The following is an 18114-nucleotide window of genomic DNA, read 5'->3' on the forward strand; positions in this document are numbered from 1 at the left end:
CCGGCAGATCCTGGCTGGCTTGCGGTTCCGGCAGATCCTGGCTGGCTGGCAGATCCTGGCTGAATGGCGGATCCTGGCTGAATGGCGGATCTGGAAGATCCTGGCTGAATGGTGGATCCTGGCTGACTGGCGGATCCTGGCTGACTGGCAGTTCTGGCAGATCCTGGCTGAATGGCGGATTCTGGTTGAATGGCGGATCCTGGCTGACTGGCGGATCCTGGCTCCCCCTCCTTAGCGTCCCTTGAGTGGCGACCCTCGCCGCTAACCTTGGCCTAGGAACCCTAACAACGGGCCACACTGGACAGAGGGGCAGCTCCGGACTGAGGGGCAACTCGGGACCGAGGAAGCTCAGGACTGAGAGGAAGCTGGGGCGGCAGGGTAGCCTAGTGGTTAGAGTGAGGGGCGGAAACTCTGGTAGCGCCGGACAGGCGGGAGCACCTGTGTTGATGGAACAGAGAGACAGCCTGGTGCGGGTTGCCGGCACTGGTGGTACCGGGCTGGGGACACACACCTGAGGGCGAATGCCTTGCATACTACGCCAAATCAACTCCGCTCTCTCTTCACACTCCCCCAATTCTATTAACACCTCCTCGAGTGTCTCCTCATCTCCCATCCGTTCACTCTCCTCCATTCTGTCCAATAACTCCTCGACCCTCTCAGACTCAGCCCTTCGCCGATAGCTCCGATAACATCCATGGCTCCTTACGGTTAACAGGGGAAGTTGGCTCAGGTCTGGCTCCTGCCTCTGCCACACTCTCCCTGTGCCCCCCCAAGCAATTTTTGCGGGTGCCTCTCGGGCTTCCAGCCGCTCTGCCGTGCTAGCTCCTCATAATGCCGCCTCTCTGCTTTCGCTGCCTCCAGCTCGGCTTTGGGGCGGCAATATTCCCCTGGCTCTGCCCAGGGTCCTTTCCCATCAAGGATCTCCTCCCAAGTCCACTTCACCAAATGACATTAACTCTTGTCGACCAAATGAGCAGTTACTGCCTTTTTTCTTGGTAGGGCAAAGTCAACATATAAAAAAACAAGACAATTACTCTAAGAAAAATACAACATTTCTATATACATTTAAATTTTCAAGTATGAGTTTCCATGAGCAGCACCTCCTAATGGACAGCTGGTTCTACAGCTATGCCTATCTACAGCTATGCCTTTGGACTCCCATCCAGGGTTTTAACCAAACCCAGCCTTGCTTAGCTTTGATATTTGTCACTACCAATGTGCTATCGTGAGAATGATTGTTGAGAGACGTCCACTTAATAACTAAATAGATTCACTGCTGCTATCAAAATCATTCCTCCTTCATCCCCTCCTCCTGTCTTTCTCTCTCCTCCTCCTCCCCCTGCCCCTCCTCCTTGTCTTCTCTCCTTCTTTCCTTTTATCCTCTTACTCCTCTCCTCTTCATCCTTCTTTCCTCTCCTCCACCTCATCCTGTCCTCCTCTTCCTCTTCTCTCTCACCTTCTGTCCTCCTCCTCGTCTCCCATCTATAGTGCCTTCGGAATGTATTCAGAACCCTTGAATTTTTCCACATTTTGTTATATTACAGCCTTATTCTAAAAAGTATTAAATAACAACAAATCCTCATCAATCTACACATAACACCCCATAATGACAAAGTGAAAACTGTTTTTTAGACATTTTTGCAAATGAATAAAAATTATAAAACAGAAATACCTTATTTACGTAAGCATTCAGCCCCTTTTCTATGAGACTCAAAATTGAGCTCAGTCAGGTGCATCCTGTTTCCATTGATCATCCTTGAGATGTTTCTACAACTTGATTGGAGTCCATCTGTAGTAAATTCAATTGATTGGACGTGATTTGGAATGTGTCTATATAAGGTCCCACTGTTGACAATGCATGTCAGAGCAAAAACCAAGCAATGAGGTCCAAGGAATTGTCCATAGAGCGCCAAGACAGGATTGTGTCGAGGCAGAGTTCTGGGGAAGGGTATCAAAAAAATCTGCAGCATTGAAGGCCGCCAAGAACACACATCATTCTTAAATGGAAGAAGTTTGGAACCACCAAGACTCTTCCTAGAGGGACTTGGTCAGGGAGGTGTCCAAGAACCAGAGGTCCAAAATTAAGCACACAGCCAAGACAATGCAGGAGTGTCTTCGGGACAAGTCTCTGAATGTCCCTGTGTGGCCCAGTCAGAGCCCAGACTTGAAACCGATTGAACATCTCTGGAGAGACCTAAAAATAGCTGTGCAGCAACGCTCCCCATCCAACCTGATAGAGCTTGAGAGGATCTGCAGAGAAGAATTGGAGAAACTGCCCAAATACAGGTGGGCCAAGCTTGTAGTGTCATACCCAAAAGAAGACTCAAGACTGTAGTTGCTGCCAAAGGTGCTTCAACAAAGTACTGAGTAAAGGGTTTGAATACTTATGTAAATGTGATATTTACGTTTTTCATCTTTTTTTTAACATAAAGCTGTTTTTGCTTTGTCATTATGGGGTATTGTGTGTAGATTGGTGAGGGGGAATAACTATTTAATAATTGGAATAATTCTGTAATGTAAAAAATGTGGAACAGGTCATGGGGTCTGAATACTTTGCCGAATGCACTGTATGTGATAAGACCTTAAAAGGTTTAGCTTACATTTCTTACATGGCTTACATGTTTTGATATAATATATGGAACATTTATGTTTTGTCTAAATGTTAACCACTCATGTCAGATATTACAAGTGTATTTGCTGCCATATGTATTACTTACAAGTTCCAGGTAGAATATATAAGAATTTTGTTCTCTTCCTTTATTGTGTATTTTAACTGTTGCTTGTATTCTATAATATTTGTGAAATGCAGGGCTCCTTGTAAAAGAGACCTTGGTCTCAATGGGACTGCTGTGCCTTTGAAATAAAGGTAATATGTGGGATATGATTATTTTAGTTGACAAGGAATGGCTATCAATGACAGACTCTTTCTTTCTTTCTTGCGTAGGAGTATTGGGCCAGTAACTGGCAGGTTGCTGGATCGAATCCCAGAGCCGATTAGGCAAAAATCTTTAATTCCGCCCTTGAGCATGGCAGTTAACCCCCAACAACAACAGCTCCCCAGGCAATGATGATGTCGATTAAAGCCGTATGTCCACCAGACGCGCATATGTTTTCTCTGTTGTTTTTGCCAGACATTTAGTCCGCATTTTTCGTACTTGAAGCACAATTGCTTCGCAAGGCTGCAGAAAATGGTCTGGGGTTGTTTTTCATGGTTAGGGCTAGCACAAGGAAGGTAAATCTTAATGCTACAGCATACAATGACATTCTAGATTATTCTGTGCTTCCAACTTTGTGGCAACAGTTTGAGGAAGGACGTTTCCTGTTTCAGCATGACAATGCCCCCATGCACAAAGCGAGGTCCATACAGAAATGGTTTGTCAAGATCGGTGTGGAAGAACTTGACTGGCCTGCACAGAGCCTTGACCTCAACCCCATCGAAAACCTTTGGAAAGCTGACTGCGGGCCTGGCCTAATCGCTCAACATCAGTGCCTGACCTCACTAATGCTCTTGTGGCTGAATGGAAGCAAGACCCCACAGCAATGTTCCAACATCTAGTGGAAAGCTTTCACAGAAGTTTTTTTTAAATTTTACCTTTATTTTACTAGGCAAGTCAGTTAAGAATTTGTACCTTGTCAGCTCGGGGGTTTGAACTTGCAACCTTCACGGTTACTAGTCCAACGCTCTAACCACTAGGCTACCCTGAGTGGAGGCTGTTATAGCAGCAAAGGGGGGACCAACTCCATATTGATGACCATGATTTTGGAATGAGATGGTCGACGAGCACTTCTGCCGGAATGCAGAGTTTGAGGTATCTGGTGGACATGAGGCTTTAAGGCAGCCCCCGCAGCCCTGACTCAGTGGAGATGGGTTAAATGAGGAAGACACATTACTGTTTAATGCATTTAGTTATGCAACTTACTAGGTATCCCCCCTTTCTCTTTCCCTCTCTCATACAGACTCTGTTGCCAATTGAATAAAGCGTGACTTTGTCAACCGTATCTCTCCCACAGCTTCCTGGACAAAATGGCAACAGAGTGCGGGTGAGTGTAAAAACAGGAAGTGGACGAGGCGCTGGTGGGCAGACTGCGTTCACATTTTGCCACCTGGAGACAGACACGTGCTCATCGGGACATTGCTCAACACACAGAACCCATGGTGCAAGCTAGATTGTCTCCCCCCAGTCAGGAAGGCAGCCTGGCTGTTTCCTGTAAGTACTGGGACAGGCTGGCTGTCAGCTCACATGTGGTATTGCTGAACCTGGCGGCAGGTAGCCTAGTGATTAGAGCGTTGGGGTAGTAACTGAAAGGTTGCTGGTTTGACACCCCGAGCTGAACAAGGTACAAATCTGTCGTTCTGCCCCTGAGCAAGGCAGTTAACCCACTGTTCCTGGGTGCCGAAGACGTAGATGTCGATTATGCCAGCCCCTGCACCTCTCTGATTCAGAGGGGTTGGGTTAAATGTGGAAGACACATTTCAGTTGAACGCATTCAGTTGTACAACTGACTAGATATCCCCCTTTTCCATTTGAGGCATGATGTATTTTGAGGCAACTATTGACCAAGATATGAAGCTCCTTGTCAGTCATTCATTTTCAACCATATCTCTTTGTTAACCAAGATGAAGAGGGCAGCGTTAGCAGCATGTGCAGTGTATTTACACAGCATATCTTCAAGCTGTAATTGGATTGTGTGTCATTTTGTAAATAAAATGAGTAATAGTGCAGGAAAGGCCGGACTTAGGTGTTTAACACTCCAACAGTACACACACAGACAAACTGGGTGGCTGAACTGTCAGCCGTCGGAGGCTCTGGGAGACATTTGAATTCCCAGAAATCCTGTAGTATGTAGATGTCCGATGGAGTGCTACCCTGAACAAATAGCGTGTGATGCAAAACATTGTTTGCTCTATGTAGGTCATATAAAGTGGTGTAGCTACCAGCTAGGGTGTCTAAATCACCATCCTACTATTGTAACTATCTACAAAAGCAAGAGCTATTTTCAATGCAGGAGAACCCAAGTAATTCCCTTTGTAGTGAGTGGAGCGAAGCAGGAGTGGAGGGTAGACTGCCTGCCTCTGTTCTGAACCCGCCTGCCTGACCATACTGCCCATCCTGACCTCGAGCCTGCCTGCTTGCCATCCTGTACCTCCTGGACTCTGACCTTGTTATGATCATTTTCCTGTCCATGACATTGCCTGCCCCTTGGATTATAATAAATAGAGACTCGAACCATCTGCCTCCCGTGTCTGCATTTGGGTCTCGCCCTGTGCCCTTTTCATTTAGGGATGGAGGCCAGCCTGTAGTGACAACTCAGTGGCACTGAGTATTGATCTCTAGGATTGGCTCATACCCTTTAGCTAATGAGATTGGCTTGATCGATCACTCTGCCTACAGAATTCATAATTCATCACATCACCTTAATGGCTGAGGTATGGACAGTATTGGTAAGAACACAGGACTGACATTAGATTGATATCTCTTATTCTATTCCATGGCATTTTTCTGTTTACAACTTTTATGTATTATAAGCTACATAAATCAAACCATGTTTAGCACCTCAACCACTGAGTCAAACTCTTTGCGTCACCACAATCAGTTGGATAGTCATTTGTTTTTGTTTTGTGGAGGTAGTATTGTTGAGTGTTGCTCGTGGGGCTTTCTAGACTATGGTAAAGAGATTATAGAACTGAATGAAAACAAGCCTAATGTGTGTCCCTAAATTCTCTCTGGTAGGAATTCATAAAACTCTTGACCACTGACCAGTGATGAGAATCAGAATAACAGTTTAGTTGACAGTCAGGAACAATTCCAAAAGAGTGGAAATTTCATCAATTGTAATTGAGAGAATGAGCACTACAAATTTGAGTGTCAATTCTCCCCCACTTTAGCCCAAGTTCCCCCTCTACCCTGGGGCCATCAAGTGATGCTTAACAGGTTTCCCCCTATCCAAATTTCCCCCACTGCAGTGCTGAAGGCAGGCAGGCTGGCAGGCCCTCCCATCCCCCACCCTGAGCCTTGACTTAGCCAAACTGAACCCTCAGAGCTGTCTCACTGAACACAACACTCGCTTCTGATTAGGCGCTGAGTCCAAGAGGAAACTTTGAGTGTATTTATAGACGTCTCTCAATAACAATTCTCCAACCACACCACCACCCCCAAATGAAGAAAGAACGAGCATAGTACTTTTAATTTTGGGTTGTTGTTCCATTGTGGAAGCATGGAATTTTGGAGAAAATTAAGTTCACTTTTCACTTTTTTATTTAAATGTATTTAAATTTAAAATGACTAAAACCCAGACACCTTTTATTTAGACTTTTATTTATTTAGACACACCGAATTATCAATGGAATCCTCAAATTGATGACATACTAAAAATGTGTGATTAGCTAATCATTTTTATTTAATATAGACCCCTCACCCATAACAGTTTTCCACTGGAGGGAATGCTCAAGGTCCATGTATATATTTGTAATGAATGATTTTCAAGGCGGTAACACCAATGACATTAAACGAAGGGATACATATTATATTTGTTTAAAAAAAAATCTGTATTTTAGTAGCCTTTGTTTTTATTGATCAGTACAATATATGAAATACTTTCTAGCATTCAAAGTAATAGATATCTCTAAATCCCCAAAACATGGCACTACAACTCTCATCATCACTACAGTGGCAAGCCAATTTGCTTGTCCTTAGTACTTTTAATAATACATTTAGGTAAAGTTTTGCAGTATGAAGGAGTTTTATTATGTTTTATATTGATAAACAGTTAAATATAAACCAAAACATGTATGATGGCTCGGGTGATTGATGTCATTGATTATTTTTTTGGCCTTCCTGTGACATTGGGTGCTGTAGGTGTCCTGGACGGCAGGCAGTGTGCCCCTGGTGATTCATTGAGCAATCCATTCCACCCTCTGGAGAACCCTGCGGTTGCGGGCAGTGCAGTTGCTGTACCAGGTGGTGATACAGCCCGATTGGATGCTCTCAATTGTGGATTTGTAAAAGTTTGAGGGTCTTAGGGGCCTTCTTCACCACACTGTCTATGTAGGTGGACCATTTCAGATTGTCAGTGATGTGTACGCCAAGGAACAAGGAACTTTCCACCTTCTCCAATGCGGTCCCGTCGATGTGGATAGGGGCATACTCCATCTGCTGTTTCCTGAAATCCACGATCAGCTCCTTCATTTTGTTGACGTTGAGGGAGAGGTTATTTTCCTGGCACCACTCTGCCAGGACTCTCACCTCCTCCCTGTAGGCGGTCTCGTCATTGTTGGTAATCAAATCAAATAATTTGTCACATGCTGAATACAACAGTGAAATGCTTACTTACAAGATCTTAACCAACAATGCAGTTTTAAGAAAATACCTAAAAAAATACGAAATAAAAGTAACAAATAATTAAAGAGCAGCAGTAAAATCATATGCCAGTTTGATGCCATACCATGGGGTGATGCAATCGGTCAGGATGCTCTCGATGGTGCAGCTATAGAACCTTTTGAGGATCTGAAGATCCATGTCAAATCTTTTCAGTCTCCTGAGGGGGAATAGGTTTTGTCGTTCCCTCTTCAGACTGTCTTGATGTGCTTGGACCATGTTAGTTTGTTGGTGATGTGGACACCAAGGAACTTGAAACTCTCAACCTGCTCCACTACAGCCCTGTCGATGAGAATGGGGACATGCTCGGTCTTCCTTTTCCTGTAGTCCACAATCATCACCTGTCTTGACCATGTTGAGAGAGAGGTTGTTGTCCTGGCACCACACGGCTAGGTCTTTGACCTCCCTATAGGCTGTCTCGTCATTGTCGGTGATCAGGCCTAACACTGCTGTGTCATCGGCAAACTTAATGATGGTGTTGGAGTCGTGCATGGCCATGCAGTCATGAGTGAACAGGGAGTATAGGAGAGGACTGAGCATGCACCCCTCAGGCCTACTACTGTTGTGTCGTCTGCAATCTTGATGATTGAGTTGGAGGCGTGCGTGGCCACGCAGTCATGGGTGAACAAAGAGTACAGGAGAGGGCTGAGCACATACCCCTGTGGGGCCCCTGTGTTGAGGATCAGCGAAGTGGCGGTGTTGTTTCCTACCTTCACCAAAAGTTTCCGTTTTAACACCTGTAACAAAGGTAGTTATAATGCCTGTAACAAGAGAGTGGTCTGCTTTGTTGTATATAATCATCTGATTGCAGCGCCAATAAGTGACATGGTTGGCTGTTAAGCAATATCCAACCACACAGATTGTCACGGCTGTGAATGATTCATGATCTACATTTTGAACAACTGTCTCATCATTCTGGACTGCTGACCCTGTTCCTCAGAAAGCAGATCACTTTTACACAAGTGGCCTTATTGCGTCCGTCACCATGAAAACATGAATTATGGCACAGTAGAAAACATTTTAAAACAGAAATTGAACATTTGCGTTTCTCATTGGACAAATTCAGTTATTCTCTCCCGGATTAATTGTTCTTCTGTTTGGCGCATAATGAATATGAAGTGCTTGGGGAAAAAAGTGATAGTATAAGTACTGATGTATGAGAGAGGAGAAAGCTTATTGAGCTGCCCAAAAAGTAGCCACATTGCTATTGTAGCAAAGAGAAACTGAAGGAGAGTAGAGAACACACAGCAAAACAATGTATTCAGCAGTTCTGGGAAGTAGTAAACTACATGTAGTTCAACTGGTAATTTAACTACATTTTGCAGTAGCTTGGTGGTAGTTGAACTAAATTCATATCTTGGTCGTTTTTTCAATAGTTAATTACTTTTTTGCCATGTAGCTAACTACTGGAACTCAAACAACAACACTACTAATAATAATAACAACTAAAACACAAGAGACAAAGCTAACCACTGAGCACAGACATCAATTCAATATCTATTCCACGTTTGTTCAACGTAATTTAATTGAGATGACGTGGAAACAATGTTGATTAAACCGATGTGTGCCCAGTGGGTAAGTACACATGGTGATGATCATTATGCAAATTCAAAGGACACAAATTTAAGAAAGGTACCATCCTGTAGGTTTTTGCTCAAACCCTAATCTAGCTTACCTGATTCTAATAATTAGCTGATTGATAAACAAAATCAGGTTAGTTTCAACAGGTTGGAGCAAAAACCTACAGGTTTGCTCCTGGAGAGCCCTGATCTAAATTGACTGTGAAGGATGCACTTTCATGACATGATATTACATGAAGCAAGGAAAGGATTTTATTGTCCTCATACTCAAGCTTTGGGTTGCTTTTCCAGTCCAGCAAGCGTCAGAGCTTCAGAAAACCAATTTTGGCACGTGAGGTAATGAACAACACTGAAGCTAAACATCTTTCCCAAACAAACAAAGACACGCTTTGACAGGCACACACACACACACACACACACACACACACACACACACACACACACACACACACACACACACACACACACACACACACACAGTGGAGGCTGCTGAGGGGAGGACGACTCAGAATAATGTCTATAACGGAGCAAATGGAATTGCATCAAACACATGGAACCCATGTGTTTGCTGTATTTGATACCTTTCCACTCATTCTACTCCAGGCAGTACCACAAGCCCGTTTTCCCCAATTAAGGTGCCACCAACCTCCTGTGACACATACACACAGATCAAATAAATCAATATTTGCTACATGGCTGAGGGCAGGCTCTTTGGAAGCTCCTCCCCCAACCCTTAGGCCACAGTTTACAAGGGGAGGGGAGGAAAGACCAGTGGAGAAACATACAAACAAAGGGCACAAATTATGTTCTGAGATACAGCAGTTTTGTGCCATAGGTATCTGTATATCCTATAGTCTTTAACATGCCTCAAATGTTGAAGGCAAGCAATATAGAGGATATATTAAAATGTATCATAGACCAACCATACTCTCCTTTGCACTGTAATATTTATTTCCCCTTCATTTAACTAGGTACGTCAGTTAAAAACAAATTCTTATTTACAATGACGACCTACTCCGGCCTAAACCTAACCCAGACGACGCTGGACCAATTGTGCACCACCCTATGGGACTCCCAATCACAGCCGATTGTGATACAGCCTGGAATTGACCAGGGTCTGTAGTGACTCCTCTAGCGCTGACATGTAGTGCCTTAGACCGCTGCACCACTCGGGAGCCCTATGACAACTGTATACAAAGATAGTCCGATTGCATTCTGCACTAGATCAAAACAGAGTGAGCAGTGCAGATTTGATTGGAGTATTCGTATCATAGACCTGAATAAGGCACTAACCAATTCTGACGCAAATTTGGGTAAAGGTTTAGGCCCTGGCAGAAAACAAAGACTACGCAATGTGAATGTGGAAAATTACATGTTTTTTTACATTCACATGTACATTTGTGTCAGACAGATATCGTCATGTTGAATGGGGACAGTTCGTAAACAGAAAGAGCCATGTGGATTCTCTGTAAAAGCCTAACAGACAGGATTTGTGAGTTTCTCAAAGTCCACACACCTGAGGCCAAAAGTCATTAGCACCTGCTTAAAGTGACAAGGACAAAGGCAAGCGTTAGTCGTAAGGATTCACCCATAAAATATGTGCCCTACACAATGGGTTTCTCAAAATACTAAGTTGTTTTCATTTACTTGCAATTGCAGGCTAGGGTCCTTGAAGGCGATCTGATGCACGTGCATCTGCGGTCAGAGCACACTATCACAACAGCCACTGTAGCCAGTGGCCTAGAATAGCACAGGCATTCCACTGCCCCTCCCTGTCCTCACTCAGGCAATCCACAGCAGACTGGTGTGTCACAGGGACTCTCAGTGATCTTCAAGATGAAACACTTTCACACACACACGCGCACGCATGCACGAACTCACTCACTCACTCACTCACTCACACACTTCAGTAGGTATAGACAAAAACACACACACCACCTACCTATCTATTATAATTTAACACTTTTCCCACTGTAACTCTTATGAATTACATTGTATTTGTTAAACCAAAACCCAGCAACATCTTAGAAACAAGATCATTTTATTAAAACACATTGTTGTCTACATTTGTCAGGGGAGAAACCATAGTGATAGGCTCCCAAGTGGCACAGCTGTCCAAGGCACTGTATCTCATTGCAAGAGGTGTCACTACAGTCCCTGGTTTGAATCCAGGCTGTATCACATCCGGCCGTGATTGGGAGTCCCATAAGGTGGTGCACAATAGGCCCAGTGTCGTCCTGGTTTGGCCAGGGGTAGGCATTCATTGTAAATAAGAATTTGTTCTTAACTGACTTGCCTCGTTAAATAAAGATTACATCTAAAGTTGACTACTTTAAAATGGCAGAAGCATGGTGGATGTCCTCAATGGCATTGCACATGCTAAAACTGGCCACTAGAGGCCTCTGTCATTCTCTATGGGAGAAACATTGATTATAAAAGAAATACAGAGGAAGTATTCAAATTGGCTAGTGTACCTTTTTTCTATGCACATGCGCAACTATATTAAATAGAGGCAACCGTAGCTCCACCTCCCTCTCCCCTTGAGTTAAAAAAAATGTATGTATAATCCCTGAGTTGACCCAGAAAATAAACAGTATGTGCATCGGCCCTGCTTGAGCATGAAGCGTAACCCTGTGGAATACATACTGTAATCTGAAGACACCTCGTTTTGCAAAACTAAAATAAAAACGTAGCAGTAGCAAAGTCGCTGAATTTTAATCCGAGTAGATACGGGTACGTGTTTGTTTTAATTTATTGTAGAATTCGCTGTCTGGCGTTTGTGTGAAGGTCTTGAGGTTGATGTTCCATTGTTTCCATTTTCGTTGTCTTTAGGGGTGTTGGAATAATTAATCGGCAATGCAATTATAGGCTAGACCTAAAATAGTGGTGTGTATTAACAAATGTAGGAAGTCATAGACGTTATGTGTTAAATTTGGGAAGCAATCATAAATTTGAACAACCGTATAATATAGGCTACAGCTGTTTGGGAATGCATAATGCCAATGTATCGCTTATCGCTTCTTTGTTGCGACGTGTGTAAAATAACCGAGCGAGTTTCATTTTGTGTTTGATGTGCACTGTGGAGGGACTATACACCTAATTATAGTTAATGCATCATCACTGACCGAGACGCCGTTATCTATTAAATCAACCGAATGTCCAGTTGTAAAGGTAACAAGGTTGATAGCTAGCCTACCTGTGTTTCAAACGGCAAAGCACAAAGAGGAGCATTTTCAGCGAAACTGAGGAAGACGTGGAAAGGCTTTCTAGTGTTCGCGAAAAGGAGAACAACCCCGGCGGTTCTTGACTAGGAAGCGTCTCTTGTGGTTTTACTCTGCCAGTTTAGGACATTGTAGGCTACATTCTTCCAGGAAATAATATTGCGTAATCATAATATTTTAGAGTGTTGAGAAATATATCGAAGGGAATTGTCTTGTTACCAAATCAACCCATTTTGTTTTCACATGAACTGATCTTATGCATCCAAACATATGGGTTTCTCTAGTGCAGCCAAGTCAAATATGTCCATGGCATGTCACCTATTCACTAATTGGCTTCAACTGTGCCAAATGCAGGCTACTGCATGCTCACTGATCTTCTAACTACCTACCTACATGATGGTTTGAAAATCAACTGCATCGCTCTAACTGTGTTTCCTCTGTGCTGAAAGACAGGAGCCATGGCGGATCATCTAATGCCCATGAGCCACAGCTCTGCAGGTGGGGGCCTCCACGGCTACAGACTAGGCATGAACGGAGGCCTGCAGGCAGGCCACCAGCAGCACGTAGTGACTCAGCCCGGCCTCCGAGCCCTGCCCAATGACCAGATGATGCACTACGGTGGGGGACCTCAGCAGCAGGCCACCATGGAGGTGGCCATGAGGCAGCGGCAAGGCATGGTGGGGCCTGTGAACAGACAGCCCAACGGGGCTCAGATGGGCCACCACCAGATAACGTCTGGTAACATGATGTACAACAACGGGCAGGCCCAGCAGCAACACCACACCCAGCACCTACACATGACCCAGCAACAGCAGGCCCAGCAGCACCCACAGAAACAACAGCAGTATATGAATGGTGGTCTCACGTCCCAGCAGCTCATGGCCAGCATGCATCTGCAAAAACTCAACACCCAGTACCACGGACATCCACTGGGGCCCATGAACGGCAATCACATGGGCAACGGGGCAGCCCAGTACCGCATTTGCCCGGCCCAGCTGGCTAACATGCAGCAGATGGCCGGGCCGGCTCTGGCCTTGAATGGCATGGATGCGGACATGATTGACGAGGAGGTTTTGACATCCCTGGTTGTGGAGCTGGGCCTGGACCGCATTCAGGAGCTGCCTGAACTCTTCCTGGGCCAGAACGAGTTTGACTTCATCTCAGACTTTGTGAGCAAACAGCTGCCCAGCACCATCAGCTGCTGAGTGAGAGAGGACCTGAGTCAACGATGCTGTGAAGGGGCCTGGAAGGGTGGAGAGTTTGGAAAGACTTGAGTAAGAGTGTTGCCCACTGGAAACAACTACTGCTCCGCTTTTCGTTTTTGTTGTTCCTTTCACTCTCAGTGCTAGGTCGCAGAGAAGAGTGAGCGAGAGACACTGGTATGGATAGCCACAGTGCTATGGTGTCATTTGTGAAGTGACCAGAGGTGTGGTTCTGTGTTGGGTCGCAGCTCGCCTGTAATGGGACATCGTCCTCCAGCATCTCTTCTCTCCAGAGATGAATGTAAACAAAACTGCAGAATTTGTTCAGAGTGGCTTCTCAATGTTAAGACACTGTTGCCTCCTACACGGGACTCAATGGCAGTTTAGTAGTAAGATTTATTTATTTATTACTCTCAGAGAAATTACAATAGAACAAACCAGAGACCGACAGATCGTCCAGAGAGAGAATCAAGTTCTTTTGGTGTTTTGGGTAAGGTCAGGGGAAGCTCGTAGTTTGTATTTTTTTTAAATAATATTTTTTTTAAATTTTTAGTTCATTGGTCTGGGCCTTCTGTTTTGAAAATAAGCCCCTCAAATTAATTTTTGATTTTCCAAGAGCTTGGATTTCTCTCCAAGAATGGAGACGGCAGTACAAGTACAATGCCATTTCATGGATTTGAATGGAAGTCTATCATTATTGAATAACTCACTTTTGGCAAGGGTTGCTTTTAGCTGTGATGTTCTCAAACCTACTCCTTGTACTGTATAAAGCTGTGTTAATACAGGAAAGTCTATGTAAGATATAGAACTACATTAATTATGCCAATTTATTATTTTCTTTACTGGTGGTTTTTATCTTCCCTTTGCGGTCAAGACGGGGTTTTGAGGATCAATAAAAATGGCCCGGATATGTGTGGCCTGCTTTTACATTCATTGCAGAGGAGAGCATTAAAGGTAATCTGGGGGCTGAAGGGAATATTCCACTTTAGGGCTTTCCAGCCTGCAGGGTTCAGGATATTAAATAACTTAATACTGAATTAGTTTATCTCAAAGGTGTCCCTGTTTCTTAGGAATATCTTTATCTCCTTCAAGATATGCACCGTCTTATGATGACCCACATTTACTGCTGTAAGCAGCAAATTGCCTTCAATCCTACCATGGAAAATGATGACTGGTATATTAAAATCAAACAACGGCGCACTGCTATCCACCAAAAAGCTGAATTTCTAATCTGAATTCTTGACCTTTGATATGGAGAAGGACCCACATTGTGGTTTTAGTCATTGCATTCCTGATCATCCTGACACCATTAATAAAAATAGATTGAGGAATGAATGTCCTGGTTCCTATGAGTTATGGTAACTATATGTTGCTGGGTAGAAAGTCGGTGAGACCGAGGTGTGTGTGTGTGGTGGGGGGGATGGAGCGGGCCAGGGTTAATCTACGCTTACCTTGATGGGGGTTTAACTGAATTCATCCCCTGTAAATTACTACCCCCCCCCCACCGAGGCAAAGAAGTAAGGCACACCTTTAGTGACAGTTGTTAGCTCTGAGAATGCACTTAATGGTTGGTTGGGGAAGCAAAATGAGTATAGGTTAGTGCCAATAATAAATGGCATATACAAGCATGGCTCCTTCTTCAAAAGAAAATCTGTATAAATATTCCATGCCTTATGCAATGTTATAGCCACTTGATATGAATTATATTAAATTCAGATGAGTTTACTATTCTATGGGGTTGGGGTGTGTATTTTGACTCAGGGCTTGGAATGCTTGATTGATGCCATGTTATGGGAACATCACCTCCACATTAACAGTTAAAGGTGCATTATGCAGAAATCACTCCGCAATGTCCTGGTTAATAAAACTCGTAGTACGCCTAATTTCAGTTAGTGGCAAAAGAAGAAGATAGTATAGAATCATTGTACCGTCTAAGCTGCTGTAAAAATATATATGTTTCAGCTGTTTGAAGGTGGTGTACAAAAACAAAATGGGAAGCATAGAAATAGAGCACATAGACTTGCTTTCCAGTAGATTGATAGATCTATATCTCACATTTTATATGTGCATTTGGTCAGGTTGCCCAAAAAGTTACATATTGCCAGTTTAAGATACTTTTTTTTTTTGCAACTTGATGAGTAACAAGTCCTCGCTTTTGTCTAACTCATTCTAAAAAGAGATATCTATTTTCAGTAGTTTAATTGTGTAGAACAAGTTAGCCCTTACTGCCAAATTGAAACATGGAATCAACTGGAGGTTTGCTCTAAATGAAACTCACTTGATCTTAATGTGACTTGTGTTTGCCAAACACTAAAACTCTAGATTCAGCCGAGGGCATGTGGGGTTACTTGGGTTGTCATGAGAAAGGCTGGGGCATAAGCTACAATTGCGCTGCCCCTCTTGGCACCATCCTTAGTAAAGGTTGCAGAGTCCATGTCCAGTCTACAGGGTTTTCCTGCCAGTGCAAGTTGTGCTGAGGCAGGTTGACTAACTGGCAGAACACTCTCCACATACTGTATATCTGAAAACACTGCATTGCAAGGTCCCTCTTTAGCATCAATAAAAAAAGTGGGTTCTTTCTTGTGCATCCAGAGTTAAATGGGATTATGTCCCATACACCCATTTGCTCCCTCAATCCCTTGTTATGTCTCAGTCTCCTACAGAGGGGCCAGTCTAGACATAGACTAAGCAGGGTGTGACTGGAAGAAGTTTACAGTTCGCCTGTTTCTGTTTTTCTCTTTCTCTCAGACAAGGCAACTCACCCACAACAACTGCTAGCTACGCAACTTGTCTTCTTCCTGTGTCGGCGGCTTGCTGTTTTCTCGATATGTCAAAGCTCAAAACCCACATGGAGAGAAAGACTGATAGAAACAAAATACTACATATAAACACCAAGGAAATTCTCCAATGTGAAAAAAAGTTACATTAAAAACTACTTCTTGAAATGAAGTGGATGGGAGTTTTTGGTGCATGGGGATTTCTAGGTGGGATTTACCCCTAAGAGGCCCTAGGATTCCTGACAAAGGCCACCCCTAAACAGTGTTCAGCACCCTCATTTGGGCAGACAGATCGCATTGTTGCATATTGAAACAAGTATAGTGTTGTTTCCTCTCATTCTCTGTTACACATGGTCTGTTCTACACAAAGCCTATCCATTTGTATCTCTAACAGCGCCTAGCTTTAACACCCCCACACGGACTAAGAGATCACTATGGCTGAAATAATCAGATTGTTGCATCTAGTAATATATTGCATAGTGTCAATTATTCTTCTCATTCTCTGCTACACCTGGTCCATTCTACACAAGCCTATCTCAAACTGCTCCTAGCTTCAGCACCTCCACACTGGCTGAGAGAGCACACTGGGGCTGAAAGATCAGATCGTTGCATCTAGAAATATGTTGCGTAATGTTAATATTCTTCTCATTCTCCGTTACACATGGTAGTCAATTCTATCTACACTTTACATGTCTACCTCCTGAACAGGCCCAAACGTTCTATTTCCAGGTACTACAGCTGGTGTCGAGGCTTCCCATGAGCTCAGTGTAATCTCCGGGCCCTGCACCAATGAGGGCACGGTGGCCATACCGAGTCACGCATGGGCTGTGGTCCCCACCCCCAACCCCTCTGATAAAGCAAGCTGACCAGGCCTGCAGGCTTATCAAACATGCTAACTGGATAACACTAGTATTTCGCTCTGAATAATTTCTCTCATAAAGTGCTAGCAATTCTGTGCTAAAGGTTTTTTGTCATTTAAAAAAATCATTGCATTGGCTCTCGTCTACACACTTTTATTTGCAGTTGTATCTCGTGCTGTAGGCTATTCCCTTTGTAAATATGACATTGAGTAAGCTTCTCTCTGTCCAACTAAAATATCCTATGTAGTAGTGATTGGACCATTTTACTACGATGTTCTACATTACATTCTTACATAACACCATCCAAACATAAATTAGTTTTGGAACTAGTTCCCATTGTTACTATATGACGATATAATCACTATATTATTCAGATAAAAACGTTGACCCAAAAGTTTGTAGTTCAGTTGATTATTTGATGACAAAGTAGAAGCCTCACGGGAATTAGGACAGAACAAACACAGGTTCAGCTGCTGAGTTAATTATTGATAGCAGGGGCAGGTTTCTGAAAGCCTGGTTGAATGTGGGAGGTTGCATTATCATGCATGCCTGCAGTCTGACTATTTGCAGAGAATGGTTGTTTTAGGGTTGTTTTAGGACCTGAATCTGAATTAACCTCTCTTATAGAAGGTAAACAAACAAACTGCAGCTTCACTAGGATGAGATAATTCAGAGGACATCAAATTGTATTTGTTACATGCTTCTTTACGAACAGGTGTAGACTTATAGTGAAATGCTTATTTATGGACACTTCCCAACAATGCAGAGATTGTTTTTGTTATATAATAGAAAAATAGACAAATAATAACACAAGGAATAAATATACAATGAGTCGTGATAACTTGGCTATTTACACGGGGTACCAGTACCGAGTCGATGTGCAGGGGTACGAGGAAATTGAGGTAGATATGTACATATAGGTAGTGATAAAGTGAATAGGCAAAAGATAGATAATAAACAGTAACAGCAGCATACAGTCTATTCGGAAAGTTTTGAGACACCTCTTTTTCCAAATTTTGTTACATTATCGGCTTACTCTAAAATGTATGTTTTTTAAATCCTCAATCTAAACACAATACTCCATAATGACAAATTGAA

At 43.4% G+C, this 18114-nt stretch overlaps 1 protein-coding gene across 2 annotated transcripts; it reads left to right on the forward strand.

The window, feature by feature from the left end:
• Positions 1-11530: 11530 nt before the first annotated feature.
• Positions 11531-14287, forward strand: LOC135522523 (cbp/p300-interacting transactivator 3-like). Of its 2 annotated transcripts, none has more exons than XM_064948853.1 (2): positions 11531-11689; positions 12627-14287. In XM_064948853.1, the coding sequence occupies exon 2, from the start codon at positions 12636-12638 to the stop codon at positions 13380-13382; it is 747 nt and encodes a 248-aa protein (XP_064804925.1). In that variant the 5' UTR covers positions 11531-11689; positions 12627-12635; the 3' UTR covers positions 13383-14287. The 2 variants fall into 2 exon arrangements, with proteins under 2 accessions (XP_064804925.1, XP_064804926.1); XM_064948854.1 differs by having other exon boundaries at positions 12631-14287.
• Positions 14288-18114: the final 3827 nt, after the last annotated feature.

This window comes from Oncorhynchus masou, chromosome 30, assembly GCF_036934945.1.
Source record: "Oncorhynchus masou masou isolate Uvic2021 chromosome 30, UVic_Omas_1.1, whole genome shotgun sequence".
NCBI classification, from domain to species: domain Eukaryota; kingdom Metazoa; phylum Chordata; class Actinopteri; order Salmoniformes; family Salmonidae; genus Oncorhynchus; species Oncorhynchus masou.

Bases quoted from the DNA above. Each gene is read 5' to 3' on its own strand.
- LOC135522523 (XM_064948853.1), top strand. From the start codon at position 12,636: ATGGCGGATCATCTAATGCCCATGAGCCACAGCTCTGCAGGTGGGGGC.